Raw genomic sequence first — 21,397 nt, 5'->3', positions numbered from 1 at the left:
ATAGATAGAACATATGGTATTTGAACACTATGCAACACAGGACATAAATACATAAGAACATAAGAACAAAGGTAACTGCAGAAGGCCTATTGGCCCATACGAGGCAGCTCCTATTTATAACCACCGAATCCCACTCATATACTTGTCCAACCTGTGCTTGAAACAATCGAGGGACCCCACCTCCACCACGTTACGTGGTAATTGGTTCCACAAATCAACAACCCTGTTACCGAACCAGTATTTACCAAAGTCTTTCCTAAATCTAAACTTATCCAATTTATACCCATTGTTTCGTGTTCTGTCTTGAGTTGATACTTTTAATACCCTATTAATATCCCCTTTGTTATGTCCATTCATCCACTTGTAAACGTCTATCATGTCACCCCTAACTCTTCGCCTTTCCAGTGAATGCAATTTAAGCTTTGTTAATCTTTCTTCATATGAAAGATTTCTAATTTGGGGAATTAACTTAGTCATCCTACGTTGGACACGTTCAAGTGAATTTATATCCATTCTATAGTACAGCGACCAAAACTGAACTGCTTAATCTAAATGGAGCCTAACCAGAGAAAGATATAGCTGAAGAACAACACCAGGTGTCTTGTTACTAACGCTTCGATTAATAAATTTGCCTTATTACGAACATTCATGCATTGATCCTTTTGTTTTAAATTCTTACTAATCATAACTCCCAGATCCCTTTCGCAATTCGACTTCGCAATCTCAACACCATCTAGCTCCTATATTGTAACTCTATCATCATTACCTAGCCTCAGAACTTTACATTTATCAGCATTAAACTGCATCTGCCAATCCTTTGACCATTTCAAAACCCTATTTAGATCAACTTGAAGTGATAGTGAGTCATCTTCCGTGTTAATGTCCCTGCCGATTTTTGTATCATCGGCAAATTTGCAAATGTTGCTACAGAGCACCACTTGGTTTCCGAACTTTAGTTATCCGAAACTTCCAGTTTCTCGATTGGGGTTAGGGAGTCATGCTACACTGCTACATGAACAAAGTTCGGGTAGGAAGCGGTCCGCCAAGCGTCGCACCGGCCCGTGGGAGATGGTCCAGTTTGCCGCCCTCTACCCTGTGCTTTCACAGATTCATGGCCTATTATTCCTATTATTTTGACTTGTCACGAGGCTGGAGAGTTCATTCTGTATTTTTGTTTTACATATCTGCACCATGTCGGCTCCAAATGCACGCATTGCCTCAGTGATTGCTGACTGGTGGGTGGATGGGGGAGCTTAGATGGAAGGCAGTATGAGAGAGAGAGGGAGAATTAGTGAGAAAGGGAGGGGGAGGTAGGCAGGAAGAAAGTAGTGAGGGGGGGGATGGGAAAATTAGGGAGGGAGGGAAAGGCAGGCAGGCAGGCATGGATTGGCACAGGCAGGCAGGCAGAGAGGCTGGCTGGCTGGCTGTCAGGCAGGCAGGCAGGCAGGCAGGCAGGCTGGCAGGCAGGCAGGCTAGCAGGCAGACTGGCTGGCAGGCAGGCTAGCTGGCTGACTGGCAGGCAGGCAGGCTAGCAGGCAGACTGGCTGGCAGGCAGGCTAGCAGGCAGACTGGCTGGCAGGCAGGCAGGCAGACTGGCTGGCAGGCAGGCAGGCTAGCAGGCAGACTGGCTGGCAGGCAGGCTAGCTGGCAGACTGGCAGGCTAGCAGGCAGACTGGCTGGCAGGCAGACTGGCAGGCAGACTGGCTGGCAGGCAGGCTGGCAGGCAGACTGGCTGGCAGGCAGGCTGGCAGGCAGGCTGGCAGGCTGGCAGGCAGGCTGGCTGGCAGACTGGCTGGCAGGCAGGCTGGCAGGCAGACTGGCTGGCAGGCAGATTGGCTGGCAGGCTGGCTGGCTGCCTGACTGCCTTTCCCTCCCTCCCTAATTCTCCCATTCTCCCTCCTAGCATCTCTCCCTACCTTCCCCTCCCTCCCTTTCTCACTAATTCTCCCCCTCTCCACTATTTCTCCTCTCACTAATTCTCCACCCCCCCCCCCCCCCCCTCTGTTGGTGGAGTGGTGAGGGAGGCAGTAAGGAAGGATTTGCTGACCAGGCTATGGTTGCCAACCTTATCGCCCATATTGTATTACAAATTTTAATCTTAGTTGTAAAATATTTATGCCAATATTAATTTTCATATTTTAATATACATTATTATATTAGGAGGCCTGGTCGACGACCGGGCCGCGGGGACGCTAAACCCCGGAAGCACCTCGAGGTATTAATCATTAACATGTTATATGATTTCCTATTTATTAATTAAACAAATATAGTTTTATTTATGAATTATACACAGCTGGCATCTGTGAGCAGGTGCTGACAGACATGTCTGCCTCTACACAGCCTCCACCCCGTTAGTAGTTCCCGTCCCCGTTAGTAGCTGCCCCTCCTCCATAGCCTGCTGCTCTCATGTTATGAGGAAGGCAGTGAGGGAGGGATGGCAGGCAGTGAGGCAGTGAGGGGGGAGAGGCAGTGAGGGGGGAGAGGCAGTGAGGGGGGGAGATGCAGTGAGAGATAGAGATATTTTTCCCTTAGAATTTTTTGTTAAATTTAAAAAAAATTCTGTCCATTTTCCTCCATTATCGTTTACGAACTTGCACGATAACCGATGGGTCTCGTCCCCAAGGGGTTCGGAAACCAAGTGGTGCTCTGTACTCAAACCTGAATCTAAATCATTGATATATATTGTAAACAACAGAGGTCCCAGGACAGAGCCCTGAGGCACTCCACTTACAACATTTTCCCACCCTGACTTAACCCCATTTATACTAACTCTGTTTCCTTTGGAATAGCCATGCCCTAATCCAACTTAATATAGCACCTCCAATACCATGAGCCTCTATTTTTTTAATCAGTCTTTCATGTGGCACTGTATCAAAAGCTTTGCTAAAGTCAAGGTACACGACATCACAATCCTTACCACTATCAACTGCCTCAATTATGCTGGAATAAAAAGATAGCAAATTTGTTAAACATGAACGGCCATTTGTAAAACCATGTTGCGACTCATTTATTAATTTGTGTTTTTCAAGATGAAGACGAATTTTATTCGCAATTATCGATTCAAGTAACTTTCCCACAATAGACGTTAGGCTAATTGGTCGATAGTTTGATGCAAGTGATCTATCTCCTTTCTTAAAAATTGGTATCACATTACCAACTTTCCATAACTCTGGCACTCTGCCTAACTCTATTGATTTATTAAATATGGTAGACAGTGGGTCGCAAAGCTCCTCTTTGCATTCTTTAAGCACCCTGGCAAACACTTCATCCGGCCCTGGGGATTTGTTTGGTTTGAGTTTAACTATTTGTTTAATTATATCCTCCCTGGTAACTGCTAAACTAGTCAACCTGTCCTCGTCCCCACCCACATACAGTATACTGTACTTGTTCGACTAAAGGCATATTGTTAAGTTCCTCTTTAGTAAATACAGATATCAAATATTAAAAATACTACTCATCTCTTCATCATTATCTGTTATTTGACCCGTCTCAGTTTTTAATGGACCTATCCTCTCCCTAATCTTTGTCCGGTATAACTGGAAAAAACCTTTAGGATTTGTCTTTACTTGCTCTGCTATGCGAACTTCATAGTTTCTTTTTGCTTTCCTTATCTCTTTTTTTTTAGTATTTTTAACCAGTTGTACGAATTCCTGTTCTAAACTGACTTCCCCATTCTTAATCCTTTTGTACCACGCTCTTTTTACCAATAAGGTTCTTCAGATCCTTTGTTATCCACTTTGGATCATTAGTATTCGATCTATTCAATTTATATGGTATACTACATTCCTGGGCTTCGCTTAGAATATTTTTAAATAGGTTATATTTTGAGTCCACATCGAAAACCCATTTTACGTCACCTATCGCTGAGGTCTAGCTCTAAGACCGGCCCACACCCCATACCCAAGACTTTCCAATCTATTTGACCCAATAAATTTCTTAGGTTATTGAAATTAGCTTTTCGAAAATCGGGTACTTTAACAGAATTTTCTCCTACAGATCTATTCCATTCTATGCTAAATCTGATTTCTTTATGATCACTGTTCCCTAGCTCATTCCCTATTTCGATGTCTTTAATTTGTGTTTCCCTGTTAGTTAACACTAAATCTAAAATATTATTTTCCTGCGTTGGTTCCTTAATGTGTTGCGTAAGAAAGCAATCGTCAATTAATTCTAGAAAATCTTCTGCTTCATTTTTCCCTGTTTTGTTCAACCAGTTTATTCCACTAAAATTAAAGTCACCCATGACATAAATACTGTTAGATCTAGATGCTCTAGATATTTCATCCCATAGATGCTTTGCTTCCATTCTGTCTAAATTTGGTGGCCTATATATAACTCCTATTATAATATTATTTGCTTTTTCGTTTAATTCTATCCAAATAGTTTCTGTGTGTGGCTTAGTTTTGATTCCGTCTTTGAGACTACATTTCAATTTGTCCCTAACGTATATGGCTACTCCCCCTCCTCGTCTAATATATCTATCTGTGTGAAATAGTTTAAATCCATTTATTTGATATTCAGCTAATAGTTCTCTCTTTTCTACATTCATCCACGTTTCGGTAAGCGCGATAATCTCTTTTTTTTTTTCTGTGCAGACAAGAGCATTTAATTCGTTTATTTTATTTCTTACTTCTACTGTTAGTGTAATATAAAAACTTCTAAACATGTTAATTTGTGTCCTCTGAGCATGGAGAAAAAAAAAAATCGTAGGTGACATATTTTGGGCGCAATAGACCGAGGAAGTCTGGCATAAAGTGGGCGTTGACAGAGCGGTTGTCAGAGCCGGTCAGCGTCACCCGTGCTGACAGGTGGGAGTTGCCACAAAGATATTATTACCTAATTGTTTCAATGTCTCCGATTGATTTTTTCATAGTTTATTTGCAGTAATATTATTCAATAGTGTGTATTGTAATATATTTATATAATAAAAGTGGCGAATAATCGCTATACTCAAAAGTATGGTGTGCATATTAGTGATTCAATTATTATGTTCATAAAACAATAAACAAATTGTTTTGCTGCTATTACACTCTATAGACAGGTTATATATAAGTATCTGCATGTTTTGGTCACCATAACGAACCACTAAGTTGGTATTGAGAGTCGAAAAGCAACGAAGAGTTACCGCCACACACCAGCCAGCCACTCGCTGCCACTCCCTCAACACACGCACTAAACTTTCTCCCCCAACAATACCAGTTGTGGTGTTATTACACTATATACAGACGTTATATATAAGTATGTATATATTTTGTTCATCACAACTGTACAGCTAAGCTGATATAGTTAGTTCCTGAACTAAGAGTCGTCGCTATACACAGATGGCGGCTGGCGACTCCCTCACTCATTCAAGGTCACGCGCACTAAACTTTCTCCCCCAACAATACCTTTTGCAGTGTTATTACCCTATATACACATATTATATATAAGTATCTACATGTTGTATGCACCGTAACTGTACACCTAAGCTTGTAGTGCGCCCAAAGAGCATAGTGGCCACCATCTAAACAGCTAGACAAATCGTGCAGACGACGTCACCTCCGTCACCCAAATGGCTCCTTCCAGCATAATCCTTTTGCTTTTATTACACTAATACACATATTATATATAAGTATCTACATTTGTGTTCACCATAGAGAACCACTGAGCTGGTATGGTGAATGCAAACATTAACAGGTGGCCAAACAGTCGGTAAACAAGGCTGTCTCCCTCCGTCTCTCAGCATCACTCCTCCCACAGCGCTAATTATTACAACAATCCTGCTATTATCACAACCCTGGTTATTTATATCACAGTCAGGGGTCATTTGTAATATTGTCATCGCTGAATAATAACAATTATATATTTGACATTTTTCAGCGATGCTGTGGTCACAAGCTGAACAGCAATGCTGTTTGCTCATGCTGCGTGCACCAGCCTTGGTTGCTCCAACAGTACTGTGCCTCTCACACCTGAGAATATTGCCCACGATTTTGTTTAAAAATGGCGTCTGTTTACAAGAGCCCTGAGAAAGCTAATGTGAACCCCGTGTAGCTGCGGGCCATTTGAATCGGGCCTGGCACCTTAGTAGTAGTAGGCATCCTTCAGTCTCGGGAGACTATGGAGTTGCGCCCTAGTTGTCAATCCTGGTGCAGCGTCTGGTGTGACTGTTGAGGCCAATCCGAGAGTGGCAGTCCATCCCACACCGAGCACAAACGAAGTCCGATTCTGGTCTGTCTTCCCGGCTACCGGCTTTCCTTCTCTTAAAAAAAAAAAATCACCTTATGGCGTATATATATACGCCATGCGCACTGTGGGACATGTTACTCAGGGCGTATATATACGCCATGCGCAGTTTAAGGGTTAAATCCCATACAATCCTCAACACATACCTCTGAACTAAATTTGACAGTGACAAACCACCGAAAAATATGGCATCGAGTGAATGAGTTTTACACAGTCTCCGTGGTGTAGTGGTAAGACACTCGCCTGGCGTTCCGCGAGCGCTATGTCATGGGTTCGTATCCTGGCCGGGGAGGATTTACTGGGCGCAATTCCTTAACTGTAGCCTCTGTTTAACGCAACAGTAAAATGTGTACTTGGATGAAAAAACGATTCTTCGCGGCAGGGGATCGTATTCCAGGGACCTGCCCGAAACGCTACACGTACTAGTGGCTGTACAAGAATGTAACAACTCTTGTGTATATCTCAAAAAAAAAAAAAAAAAAAAAAAAAAAAAAAAAAAAAAAAAAAATATGAAATGGTTCTTTCCGAGAGATCTCACGGCTGCTTTCTATAATCATGCCGATGTGTCCTGCCAGGATGCTGCTCACCACCAGTACTAAACAAAGCGAATGCAATACCACAATGCACCTTGAAATAAAATAGAGCAGTAACATATTTGCAAAATGACGAATCATTTAAACTAATTCAAGTGGTATAACTTCATTTATCTTTGTCTACATTCAAGGCCTGAAATAAAAGGTGAAAAATAAATTTCCTTTCATGTGTGGCTCACTCAGAGGCAAATGCAGTGCTTGGGGACATTCACTGAAGCCCATACTAGAAATGACATAGGTAATGGAGTTTGTTCTCCAAATTATAATATCGATGCATATGATTAAATAAATAGGACATATGGTGAACTAAGTGTATTTTAAGATTTTCCTGCAAAAAATGGTCTCGGATCATGTGGTTGTATTGTAAATCAAAGTATGGATAAAAACTTGGTTTATAGTCTTCATATGCAAACCATTGCAACAAGGGAAGAATATGCTGAACAAAGTGATATTAATAACTGCCTTGTCATCCCATTACCAAATAGTTCTAAGGAGACTTTAACCTCCCAAATAAAATTTGTTACGGTATATACCGGCCTATAAGTCGCACCCAAAAATTTAGGTACAATTAAGGTTTAGGCCTATATTCACCGCATGAGGCGACCACCCCAAAATAAGGCAACACCACTTCCCCTGCCCCACTGTGTGGAAGGAATAAACTACAGTATCTCACACATGTACTGTAGCTTAACGAAGATTTGTCGGTGGTTGTCACTGGAGGCAGGTGGTGTCAGTGGTTGTCACTGGAAGCAGGTGGTGTCGGTGGTTGTCACTGGAGGCAGGTGGTGTCGGTGGTTGTCACTGGAGGCAGGTGGTGTCGGTGGTTGTCACTGGAGGCAGGTGGTGTCGGTGGTTGTCACTGGAGGCAGGTGGTGTCAGTGGTTGTCACTGGAAGCAGGTGGTGTCGGTGGTTGTTCACTGGAAGCAGGTGGTGTCGGTGGTTGTCACTGGAGGCAGGTGGTGTCAGTGGTTGTTCACTGGAGGCAGGTGGTGTCAGTGGTTGTTCACTGGAGGCAGGTGGTGTCAGTGGTTGTTCACTGGAGGCAGGTGGTGTCAGTGGTTGTCACTGGAGGCAGGTGGTGTCAGTGGTTGTTCACTGGAGGCAGGTGGTGTCAGTGGTTGTTCACTGGAGGCAGGTGGTGTCGGTGGTTGTCACTGGAGGCAGGTGGTGTCAGTGGTTGTTCACTGGAGGCAGGTGGTGTCGGTGGTTGTTCACTGGAGGCAGGTGGTGTCGGTGGTTGTCACTGGAGGCAGGTGGTGTCAGTGGTTGTCACTGGAAGCAGGTGGTGTCAGTGGTTGTCACTGGAGGCAGGTGGTGTCAGTGGTTGTTCACTGGAGGCAGGTGGTGTCAGTGGTTGTTCACTGGAGGCAGGTGGTGTCAGTGGTTGTTCACTGGAGGCAGGTGGTGTCAGTGGTTGTTCACTGGAGGCAGGTGGTGTCAGTGGTTGTTCACTGGAGGCAGGTGGTGTCAGTGGTTGTTCACTGGAGGCAGGTGGTGTCAGTGGTTGTCACTGGAGGCAGGTGGTGTCAGTGGTTGTTCACTGGAGGCAGGTGGTGTCAGTGGTTGTTCACTGGAGGCAGGTGGTGTCAGTGGTTGTCACTGGAGGCAAGTGGTGTCAGTGGTTGTCACTGGAGGCAGGTGGTGTCAGTGGTTGTCACTGGAGGCAGGTGGTGTCAGTGGTTGTCACTGGAGGCAGGTGGTGTCAGTGGTTGTCACTGGAGGCAGGTGGTGTCAGTGGTTGTTCACTGGAGGCAGGTGGTGTCAGTGGTTGTCACTGGAGGCAGGTGGTGTCAGTGGTTGTTCACTGGAGGCAGGTGATGTCAGTGGTTGTCACTGGAGGCAGGTGGTGTCACTGGAGGCAGGTGGTGTCAGTGGTTGTTCACTGGAGGCAGGTGGTGTCAGTGGTTGTCACTGGAGGCAGGTGGTGTCGGTGGTTGTCACTGGAGGCAGGTGGTGTCAGTGGTTGTTCACTGGAGGCAGGTGGTGTCAGTGGTTGTTCACTGGAGGCAGGTGGTGTCAGTGGTTGTTCACTGGAGGCAGGTGGTGTCAGTGGTTGTTCACTGGAGGCAGGTGGTGTCAGTGGTTGTTCACTGGAGGCAGGTGGTATCAGTGGTTGTCATTGAAGTTAGGTGGTGTCAATGGTTATGTCTATTAATCATAGGACCACCTCAACCCTGGAGGTGTACATTCATAGATTTCACTAGGTGGTGCAACATAATAACTAAATGTCCGAGTATAAATGCACTCTTACATAACTTCAGTCAAATTGGTAAAATTCTAATGAATTTGTATAGACATGGATACATTTTCAAGCAAATGGTAGGAGGTAGCTAAACCGTACTGTATTAATTCGGTCCAGTCTGACCTTTTAGGAGGAGCTGGTTGGGTAGGGGGTATTCTTGGGAGGGTCTGATGTGGGTTCGTAGGTGCCCCTTCTTTCTTCACAAGTGGGGCGTGGTTCGCCCTGCTCCTTCTCCCAGCTCCCGGCTCCCAAACGTTTGAGGATTTTGTTGTCGGGGCAGGGTTTAGTTCAGGATGAGGCTCTGGTGACTTTGGGGGATGCCCCTTCCAATTCGGGTGGTAGCTGAGCCCGATTTTCCCGTCGGGGCTTCTTGGTTGACCCAGCAGACTTCCTTCTACAAGGCCTTTCCCGTGGATTCCTCCTCTTGTGTACGGGTGGTGGGTGTGGAAGAGGGCTCTGCTCGGGAGCCTTTGTCGGAGGTTTCCGAGGCTCAGGGGTAGTCCATATGGAGTGTTTGGGTGCTTTTTGACCCTGCTTGGGCCCTTTTGCCCTCCAGGCAGGGGTTGATACTGTAGAGGAAGGGGTGGGGGGTTCTTACCCCCCCTTCCATTTTTAATTTAAATTGAGTGTGGCTTCCCTCCTTTGTTTCCAGGTGCCTTTAGGTTCCTCGGATTCGTCCTTTTGGAGGGTTTTCTTTCTAACGAATTTCTCCTGCAGAGGTTCGGGAGGCTCTTGATGTGTCCCTCCTGCGAGACCTGATTTATGTATGTGATGGATCCGGCTTTATTTGAGTTTGTTTTTTCTTCCCATTATTGGGTGTGTTACAAGGTGGGGGTTCTTTACCTTTTTCCCCGGTCTAACTGTTGCTCTAGGTTCTGACTCGGCTGGAATCCTATCGGAAAGAGTGATTCTCTGACTCCATGGTGGCCAGCCCAGCCCTGGTTTCGGGCGTTGCGTGCTCTGTGTCCGAATCCATACATTTTTCCACAGCTCTACCTCTTTTAGCAGGTTGGGCTGATGAGGTACAGTACCTCGCTGATTTGCCTTACTGCTTTGCAATTCGCGTCTTGACATTTCTGACGAGTGTGTGTCGCCATTTGTATGGTAATCAGGTGGTTTCTTGGATTTGATGGCGTCTCTATGACAGTATGAAATCTCTCGGCAGTCTATCCATAATTTTCTTTCTCTTTGGAGGTTTTCATTGATTTCGGACCAGGTTGTTTTGTGCTTTCTTGGCTTTTTCTGGATCGGCATCTCATGCCTAATACCGTCTCTACTGATGTGGCGTTAGCGGAGCCACTGCAGCTGGCATTCGGGATGGATGTCACTTCTGCTCCGTTCCTTCCGCTCATGCACCGCCTCAGCCATCTTAGTCTTTGGATCGGGTTCTTTCGTTTCTTCTCCTTGATTTGTAGTTGCCTTCGGTTTGTGATGGCATTTTGTTGGCCTTGATACCTGCTTGATGGGGTTCTGGGAGTTCTTCTACTCCCCAAGCCCGGACCGAGGCCAGGCTGGAGGTCTGGTTGGGGGTTCTTCATGCTCTCCTCCGACGCCGGGGGGGGGGGGGGTTCTGTTCGTTTGATCTGGGTGGTCGTTCTGTTCATTTGCAGCCTTTTTCTTCTTTTCTGTCAAAGAATGAGATGGCTGGCTTCCAGAGGGGTCCGTTGGTTGTGGATGCTTGGTTTGGCTAGGGGTGCATCATTTGTTGTGTTCGGTGGTGGTTTTATGCCACTACCTGTGGGCCACTGGTCCTGTGACTGTGGATGCTCTCTGGGTGGATCCAGTTTCCCCGTTTCCCTGTTTCCCTGTTTCCCTGTTCCAGGGCTCGTGTGTCCCAGGTTGTCCGTAGTGTCATTAAGTCTAGCTAGCCTACTGTCTACCCTCGTGCCCATGGTGTTAGGAAGTATGCTGCTCTTGCAGTGGTTTTAGGCAACATGTATTAGGTTGACATTCAGGCGCGGGGTTTTTGGAGGTCGAACAGAATCCTGGCCGCCAGATATCTTGTGAAATTTCCATTTTCTTCCTGGTAGTGTGTGGCCTTGGGGTGCCTGTCGCGGCCGTCTGTTTCTTCCTCGTATTGAGACATGCGGTGCTGTTGCCTACCGGGTAAGTCCCTGGTTTTTACTTTTCTTTGGGTAGTTAGCTTCAGGGAACCGACAGGGCTTCCCACAGAAAACCAGCATTGAATGTAATGAAATGCCATTTTCTAGGTGAGCCCCGGGGGCCTCCTTAACACCCTCCCTCCCACCTGTCGGCTGTCTTTGTCGTTCAAGAACTGGAGTGGTGGGCTGCCGGCTGGAGGAGGAGGAGGGTGCTAGTTGCATGAAGTGTTGCTTGTTTGGTATCTTCCTATGGAATTATTTTGATCTTTTTGGAGATAGATTGTACAGGTTAACCAGACAGTGGTCTGTTTTGATTCCCCCCCAACTTTCTTGGTCCTTCCCCAATCGATGGCAATTATGACATACTTTAAATGTAAAGTGCTCATAGCTATGCCATTACTCCCTTTGCCTCTCTGAGGGGACCAGCTTCTGGCTCGTGGTCCCTGGTAGTCGTAAGGACTCCTGTGACTGATGACCCCAAACAAATATAGCACATAGTAGTTCGGATAGCTCCAGGAAGCCTCTGGGACTCGCCCAGAAAATGGTATTTCATTACATTCAATGCTGGTTTTTTTATTATTTTAAGAATTAAAGAATAGTCAAATCCTAAAAATATGCAGGTTTTTCTTCTCTTCACATAGGTTTACAGGCATACCTCAGTTTAAGAGTTTAATTGGTTCCTGGAGACGCCTCGTATTCCGAAAACTCGCATTCCGAAGCTAATTTCCCCATAAGAAATAAAGGGAAATGAATTAATCCGTTCCTGACTACCCCAAAAACCCCACATCAAACTAAATTTTTATACCTAATTCATCTAAATAAACCTACAAAACTATGTTCAAGTTATTACTTACCTTGCTGTTGAATGCTGTAGGCGTATGGAAGATGGTGAGGAGGTGGGAGGAAGAGAGGAGTTACTGTTTGGAAGGGGAGTCCCCTTCCATTATCACATCAGGCAGTGAGGACTTCACTGGTATGCACTCTCTGGCACATTTTGCCTGCATACCACTAGGACTTGCTTGTTTTACTAAGAATTTGTCTAATGACACTTGTTTTTCCCTACATTTTAACACTTGTCTGTAGTAAGACATCACATTATCATTTAAAAGGTCAATGCAACGGCCTGCTACAGCTTTATCTGGGCGAGTTTTTTCAACAAAACTTTGCAGTTCTTCCCATACTTCACACATTTTCTTAATCAAGAAGGGACATCCTCTACTGCCTCTACTCACAGCTATTTTCTTAGGTTAAACCTTACCAATGGCTTTCTTGAGACCCATGGCAAGATATATAATGACAACTTTTATGCTCAAATGGCCAAAAAAAACGATAAAAAACTGTAAATCCTTGTGAAGAATTCAGGTGGGATAGTCACTGGACACGAGACACTGGTAAACTGAGGCGCGATCGCCATTCCACCACGCGCCAGTCGGCCGGTACACGTATCGACAAACTCGCGTCCCGAGGTAACCCTCGCCTTCCGAGACATATTTTTGGAGTAAATCCTGCTCGTCTTCCGAAAAACTCGCATACAGGGACACTCGCATTCCGAGGTACCACTGTATATTATATAGGAGTTTTTGTGAGAATTTACATACTGTGTTGCAACCTTACGTGAACTCACCTCAATGTTATACTTTTAAACAGCATTTAATAGGTTATTATTTTATTTTATTTTAACTATTTAAGTTGTACTGTCTCCACTCAATCATCCGGACTATATGGGAAGGACCCCCAGCTGGATTAGCACATTTTTCGGATAATGGGACTTTTTCACCTACGAGTCCAAAATTAACCATTTCCAACTATTTTTATACTACAAACAACATAATTTGAATTGACATGCCACATATAATTATTAAATATTCAACTAGAAACCTCAACTTACCTTTTTGTTGTTCGTCTTCTTGATTGATGACACATCTCGAAGTTAAAAATTCTTGACAATTTACGTAACTTATAGTAACAACACTAAAATTAACACTTAAAATTACTGTACAGTTCATTAGGCAAAGTTAGTTCGCACTGTCTGCTGAGGAAGCCTCACTGGTTGAAGGCACTTGGGTTGTGTGTGCTGCCTCACTTGTTGAAGGCGCTTGGGTTGTGTGTGCCGCCTCACTTGTCGAAGGCGCTTGGGTTGTGTGTGCTGCCTCACTTGTCGAAGGCGCTTGGGTTGTGTGTGCTGCCTCACTGGTTGAAGGCACTTGGGTTGTGTGTGCCGCCTCACTTGTTGAAGGCACTTGGGTTGTGTGTGCTGCCTCACTGGTTGAAGGCACTTGGGTTGTGTGTGCTGCCTCACTGGTTGAAGGCACTTGGGTTGTGTGTGCCGCCTCACTTGTTGAAGGCGCTTGGGTTGTGTGTGCCGCCTCACTTGTTTAAGGCGCTTGGGTTGTGTGTGCCGCCTCACTTGTTGAAGGCGCTTGGGTTGTGTGTGCCGCCTCGCTTGTTGAAGGCGCTTAGGTTGTGTGTGCCGCCTCACTTGTTGAAGGCGCTTGGGTTGTGTGTGCCGCCTCACTTGTTGAAGGCGCTTAGGTTGTGTGTGCCGCCTCACTTGCTGAAGGCGCTTAGGTTGTGTGTGCCACCTCACTTGTTGAAGGCGCTTGGGTTGTGTGTGCCGCCTCACGTTTCCAACCTCTGGATGAGCACAAGTAGATGAAAAACTTATTAATCCGTCAACATAGGTCATGAGTACACTGTATTTCGTGGTCATTGGTGTTGGTTCTTCACTGCCTTCTTCATCCTCTTCGTCGACCTCACCAGTAACAGACTGTAGAATCTCGTCTTCACTCATCACACCATATCCTGGATCATTGACATCTTGTTCAAGCCAATCAACCACATCCTCTCTTTCTAAGTTTTCGCCGGCATTTCTAAACATTCCATGGATTTCATCTATAAATCCTTCAAAATCCATTTCTTCATCCTCCTCATTTCTGACCGTAGACGTGAGGAGTTTTTTCTAGGAATTTTTCAAAGTCGATTCCTTTAATTCACTCCACACCTTGGCCCAGTTATAGATGGCTTCCTTGATTGTATAGTTCTTCAAATTCTGAAATTTTTTTTAGCCCTGTTATCCACACCGAGTTCAATATCTTCCGGAAGAGGCAAAACCACCAAAACTTCGTTTAGCATTTTTTTGGTGTACAACCTCTTCGTAGCACAGATAACTCCCTGATCCATAGGCTGAATGAGAGGTTGTGTTAGGAGGAAACCCATACACATTATCTTGCCATCATGTGAGGTTAACGTGTCAATTCTGGGGTGGGCAGGCGCATTATCAAGCAACAGTAAAGCCCGAACTTCGCTTGGCCTTATTTTGAGTTTCTTAATTTGATAGGCACGAACTTCCCTGCAGAACACGTCATGAAACCAGGAAAGAAAGATCTGTGTAAACCATGCATTTTTTGAGTTATAATATTTCACTGGCAGTCTGTCCATGCAATGTTGCAAGGCTCTTGGTTTCTTAGATTTGCCAACAATTGCACACGTGATTCTGTCTGTGCCGTCGGCATTCGCACACATCGTGGCAGAGAGCCTGTCCTTGTTGACCTTACGTCCTGGCACACAACCCTCACTCCTCATTGCTAGAGTTTTTTCTGGTAAACTCCTCCAATACAACCCAGTTTCATCTGCATTATAAATTTGATACGAATATATATTATTTGCCACAATATATTCTCGTAATTTATGTTTAAATGGTTCTACACTGCTTTCATCTGCACTCAATTTTTCACCGACAATTTTCCTCTTCACAATATTGTGAAGAGGAAATTGTGACCCTTGAACCTTGCAACCCACCCTTCACTCGCTTCGAAATTCTTTATTCCAAGGCTTGCAGCAAACTTGCTTGCAGCATTTTGTATTTCTGGGCCGCGAATTGTCACGCCAGCTGTGCAGTGCTGAGCAAACCACTTGTACACAGCCTCATCCAACTGCACATGCGTCGAAGTTTTCATAGTTTTTCTACCACAACCTCTGCTAGTGCTTGCACCTTCACTTTCACAGGTTGAAATGAATTGCATAAGTTTCTCTTTTTGTTTCCTTATATCAGAAACAGTACTAGTGCCTATATTAAATTCCTTGGCAACACTTGAGGTCGACCGGCCATGTTCACAAAGTTGTATAACACGTAGCTTGTCCTTAAGTGTTAGGACAACCTTCTTCCTCTTACCACCTCCAGAACGATTCATGCTGCTACCAGACATAGTCTTGGCCAAAAATGTTCAAAGTTACTATGAAAATAAGAGTTATTTAAAAAAATATTTCACTAATGGCGCAGCACTGTGGTGAAACACGAGGTTAGAGAGCACATGGTTTGACCAGGCATGAATGGGTCCAGTCGGGGCAGGGAGGAGGCACGTTACGTCGTTACGTAGGCCGCCAGGAGGGAAAAAAAAAATATTTTTGAAGGAAACTTCAGCCTATGCAAATTGTGTTTAGGAAACTTGTATGGAATTTTTTATTACATAATTACTAGTATTTCTTTTGATTTGGCTATGATGAATTGTTCTAAAATTTATAGTAATTACTGTACTGTAGTGTATAGGCTGCTCCCCATCCTGCCTTATCCCCCCAGGTGGTCCCTCCCAACGCTCCCCTCTCTCCCGACACCACCCACCCACCCCACCCCCACCTACACCATGCGCCTCGAGTCACGGGCAGATGGGATTAATACCGTATGGCCCGCCTCATGTTTTCATATACGGACAAAGCCATGATTATCCGGGCGACTGACCGGATTGTAATTTCTGCAGAAAATTAACCGGGCCCCAACATTTTTTCCGACTAAACCAGCTTTAATCCGGTCCCTGTGGCTATTTTGGCCAGATATTGTGATAACTTTATCCGATCGTGATTTTGGCCGTATAAGGGCGTTTTCCGGATGTTTGAATCCCGGATAAATGCGGGGTTACAGTATACCTAATCAAATTCTTGATCCTGGAATGCATAGTATTTTCACCCTCAGATCTTTCACAAAATATGATGTTTAGTTTAGGCTTCTAGGAATGCATTGGGAATAATCTGTAGCATCATTATTATTCCATATAATGGAAGTGAATGAACGTGAAAATTTAACACAGGTCTGTATATGTGGTTATCATAATCTGTTCTTGTAGTGGTACACAAGTAGCTAAATATGATATTCTTGCAGACCTTCGGCAGGACATGCTGATGCTTCAGGTTATTGGCATGATGGCACAACTGTGGAATAAAGAAGGGCTGGATCTCCGCATGATGCCATATTCTTGTTTGTCCATGGGCAAGCAGGTGGGCGTAATAGAGGTGGTACGAAATGCCAAGACCGTTTACAGCATCCAGCGTAGTTCCAAACTGGGGGCCATCCAGGTAGACTCGTCTCAGCTCTACAAATGGATCCGTGATAAAAATAAAGGCCCTAGGTGAGTCTCAATAATTTGTTTAGTACTGTTTTTACTATCCAAGCTCAATTTTGCTCTCATATTGAGATTCTGAGTCATATGTTCTACCTTTTGATTGTCACAGATGTTACTAAATAGTCTTCCAGCTAGGTGTTGCTTGTAAAAAGTATTTTTTTTGAGCATGATCAGCCTCTTGGTGCCACAGGTAAAGCTTTCCCAAATGCCTAGAAGACTGACAATTACCATTAGACAGGATGACCTGTTATTCAAGCATGTGCTATAGGGGTTTTATCACCCAGGTAAGGTTATGCAAGGTGCTCATGAGTATTGGAGATAGAATCAATCCAGCTAAAATGATCAGAGTTTTTAGGTCTGTTCACAAACTAGTATTAGAGATTGCCGGTAATGTCACACTTGTGACTGCTAATGGTAACTCTGGTCATCTGTTGGCCAATTACAATCCATCATCTCACACTTGCTACACCCCACCACCTTCAATACTTCACCTGGCTAAAGGTGCATCAACCAAGGACTCTCCACATACATCCTGCCATCCTTGGTGTCTTGCCAAGTGAAAGATACCCACAGTGTTAAGAAAGTTATGTTGGCCGGAAGGTGACAGTGGCAGAATAAATATGCTCAGAAGTCTCCATGTGGTGTAGCATATAATGTCATCTTCCTCCTTGCCTAGTAAGCAACATCCTTTGTTAAGAGTCCTGGGTAGGAGGGAGCAATTGGGCATTGATTTTTAACTATTTGCACCAGCAGTAATTGGGGACCTGGTTGTTAACCCATTGGTGAATCATGTTCCAAGTAAAACTAGTTGGTTAAGGCTTAAGATGAGCTGTGGGAAAGGAAAGCTTTGTTAAGCCAGTTAACAAAGAGACAAGTCATTATTCGTGCACTCCCGTGTGTACAACAAAAATCCAGCGTTGAATGTAATGAAATGTCTCTGGAAGATCCCCAGTGGCTCTAATAGCTATCTTGCTTAGGTGCAGTGAGCGAATGACATTCCATCATTTCACTGGGAAAGCATCCAGAAAATCGGCGAAGCTTTACATACAGCTGCTGGGCTCGCACGAACCAAAGACTCGAAACTGCGTACAGGGAACCTTGGTGGGTCCCTGTAGCTAAATAACTACCAAGAAATAAGAGTGCCAGTACAGATCCTTTAGGTCCAGGGACACCATCCAAGCCTCCAGCTGGAAAACCAGGTGAACTTGGACTAAAGTGGTCACTGGCAGGTCAGACAGGGAATGAAGCTATTCGAACCCAAAAGATCAGGAATACACTGAAGGTACGTTGAGTCCCTCTTTGGAACTGGGAACGATCGAGACACCCAACAAAGGGATGAGGTTGGCTCAAACAAGTTCAAGTCCAACCACATCACATTGACCCAATACAGCAACTTGGATGAAACCTGGCCTGCTAGCCCAACCCCAGATGCGAGAGGGGTTAGGCTAGCGACCCCAAGTCTAACCGCAGACTAAGAGAAATAACTCAAAACACCCACAAATTGTAGGACCAGAAATTGGCAAAGCAAGCAAGGCAACCTCCTCCTGTCACCAAAAGGCTGATGCAAGCCATAAGAGGCATTATCCTTCTGCGATGCAAAAATGAGGGGTACCAGTACTGTACATAGGAGCTTCCCCAGGAAGCGCAATACCCCAAGAATCTGACACCCCCGATGGCCTACCCCGATCATCAGCAGGCATGGCCTCAGCCCTACTAGACCACCTCCAAGTGCAGTATAAGGAACAGAGCCCTGGCTAGCCAAAAGTTGTGAAATTGGATGGTAGAATGTAGCATCCTTCAAAAGAAATTGCACAACAATATCCTAAGGAGGCGAGTCAAAAAAGGGCTAAAGACAAAGCCAATTCTGAAGACTGGGCTAGGACGGTATGCCAACATGTGAAGTGAGCCATATAAAACATTGCCACGGCCTCACAAAGTATTGGTGCAAGCATCTTGGGTAACGGGGCCATAACTGGCATTGCCGGCATCAAGACCTTTGCCAAACCAAGCGAGTTCACATCCTCATGGAACTTATCAGCAAAATGCTCCATGAGGGCCCCAAAATGCATCATCGTTGCCAAGTTCATACATGTCTTGTCATCCTCTGTGGTGAGAGCTGCAGAAAGCACATGTAGCTGAATATAAAGCTGCTATTTAGCCATATCCTTGGCAAGAGCACAATTGAAACAAGCAGTACTCAAGTGGAGAATAAGGAACACCACCCAAGAACACCTTAAACATTTATGCATCATGCTACTAAAACATTCAGGAATGACAGAACACCTGCCAAAGGGGAAAGGGGAAGAGGTTTGTCAGCCTGCCAGGATAATGAGTCCAGAATTTCATAACATGGCCAAAATAGTGAAGGAAACGGGGATCCATCATGGAAGCGAGGTCAGAATTCTGCAGAAAGTACTGGAAAAGGTCCTCACGAGTGACTAAGAGGGGAAACCCAGGAAAAGAGAACCCTCTGGAAAGATAAATCCACAGGACCGAGGACCGTGCGGTACAAGGAGATGGACTCCGGGGTAAGCCACAGAGATAGTGAATTAATTCCTATCAGGAGGATAAGAAAACATAATAGCAAGAAAAACCAAAGGGCATCCAAAGGTCTATTTGTCTCCTCCTAGCCCCAGAAGCTGCCATAAAGGATCCGAGTCTGAGCAAAAGTTCTTTTCCAACACCTGGGAAAGAAAGGCATCCTCCCAAGGAAAAGACACAGGTAAGTCATACAGTTGTGAAGAGGAAAACTCCATAACCTTGACAGAACTAGAGCCTTTTGTGCTTGAAAATAAAGGGACAACTTCCAGAACTTGCTGAGCTACACCATGCCCCGACTCCAAAACTCTCAGATGCCTCAGAGCTGGAAGCAGGCAGGGGTGAAGAGGAACAAAAATAGCGAATACCACATCTGCGAGAGATGAAAGAGGAGGCATGGTCAGAGCGAAGGTGGAGATCAACAACACCAATTCCGGGTCCTTAAACAAACAATTCCCGGACATCCATCGGAGATCAAAGCTGTAATCTCGGAAGCAGGATCAGGGAGAATCAGAATCAGTGGGGAACAAACCCCCACAGGAATTAAAGCCATAAGTATCGTTGACCCAACAGGCAGCGTGGTGGAGGCCGAAAGAATGAACATCGCCATGTAACAAAGGTGACGAATGCCCTTTAGAACTCACAGTTGGCAAGAGCTTACTTAACTGGTGATCTTTGTACATTACTGACCTTTTCACAGGCCTGTAGGAAAATTCCACGGCCTGCCATTAATATGCCAGACAAGTGTTCTACTCCCAGGCACTGGGAGCACTAGCCACAATAATAGGAAACCAAAACATGCTCGATGGATCAGTATTGCAAATAGCAACCGTGTCGTGCTATATAAACAGTGAGCAAGCCCCAAGTGCACCTCACCACAACCAACTTGAATGTCCCCAACATGAGTCTAAACAGAGGAGTCACACGACCTTTGAAATACCCAAGATAAGGTACTCCACCCCGATGGCTGGGCCTCAAAAGGGCTAGCTCCCAAACACCAGAGAAGTCACTGTCAGTGCAAGAGTAGTGCTACCTGAATATCCAGGGAAGAACTACTGGATGCATGCAGTTCAGAATGCAAAAAGCCAAGTCCACATAACATCATCAGATTGAAAACATGCTCATGAAGCTAATACTATATCTGAATGATACATTAGCAAATGACCCAGACAGAAAAAGTTCTAGGATGACCGTCACTTAGCTTAGAATCCGCCACGAAAGATAATGATCATAGAATGCAACTGTGATGTACTAGGCAACACACAGTGGGGTTGTTTCTAAGAAATTCAATTTTAATAATACGAGAATTGACCGAGGAAAAAATCATTATAGAACTTGAAAACGTCCAATGGGAAACCATGTTAAGTAACAAAACTCTCACATGAGGAATATTTCAGTTGACTGTTGAAGCATACAAAGTCTGTCTGAAACATGTTCTTTTGCAGAAGGTCAGAAAGAGAACAAGGTTGGAAAGAGAATTTAGATGACAACATTTATGGGAGCGTAATCAAGCAAATATAGTGTCGGATAGAAAAATGATAGGATGGATTATGAGAACATTCAAATCCAGGGATCCTACCACAATGTTCAAATTATTTTAATCACTTCTGTTGTCCTGCCTTGAGTACTGTACTGTTTAATACTCACTTTCCCCTTTAGAGCAGGAGAGATTGCAGAAATAGAGGAATACAGAGAACACACATGGCACACACAGACACGATAAAGCATGTAAATTATTGGGAAATTATTATAAATTATTGTCTCAAAGCTCTCAAAATGTACTGCCTGGAAAGGAGGTTAAAGAGGTATCACATAATACATATGGAAAATACTGGAAGGCCAGGTCCCAAATTTGTACAGTGAAATAACAATGTACTGGAGAGAACAATACAGCAGGAGATGCAGGATAGAGCCATTGAAAAGGTGCCATAGGCACAATCAGAAAACACTGTCTGAACATCACAGGTCCAGGGTGGTTCAATATCCTTCCAGCAAATATAAGGAAAATTACCGGGACAGAAGTGGAAGTCTTCAAGAAAAAACTAAATAGTTTTCTGCAAGAAGTACTGGATCAACCAGGCTGTTGTGGATATATGGACCTGCAAGCCCCTCCAAGCAACAGCCTGTTGAACCAAGCTCTCATGAGTCACGGTTGGCCCCAGGCTGCGCTTTGAGTAAAAGAATTCCCTGATCCAGGTTGGATCAGGAAGAGAACTGACTTGATTAGTTGGCGAATAACTGAGCTGTTAACCGCTTGGTTGTAGTTTCACAATCATACTGTGAATGGTGGTAGTGATTGATAT

At 44.7% G+C, this 21,397-nt stretch overlaps 1 protein-coding gene across 3 annotated transcripts in view; it reads left to right on the top strand.

The window, feature by feature from the left end:
- Positions 1-21,397, top strand: part of LOC123754474 (phosphatidylinositol 4,5-bisphosphate 3-kinase catalytic subunit alpha isoform) — a 257,757-nt gene that overhangs the window by 199,957 nt on the left and 36,403 nt on the right. For all 3 annotated transcript variants that reach the window (XM_069326257.1, XM_069326256.1, XM_069326258.1), the window contains one exon: positions 16,316-16,562. In XM_069326257.1, coding sequence (XP_069182358.1) covers positions 16,316-16,562 — 247 coding nt within the window. The remainder of the gene's footprint in view (positions 1-16,315; positions 16,563-21,397) is intronic.

This window comes from Procambarus clarkii, chromosome 18 (genome assembly GCF_040958095.1).
Source record: "Procambarus clarkii isolate CNS0578487 chromosome 18, FALCON_Pclarkii_2.0, whole genome shotgun sequence".
Taxonomy (NCBI): Eukaryota; Metazoa; Arthropoda; class Malacostraca; order Decapoda; family Cambaridae; genus Procambarus; species Procambarus clarkii.
This window is presented reverse-complemented; position numbering and strand designations above follow the sequence as displayed.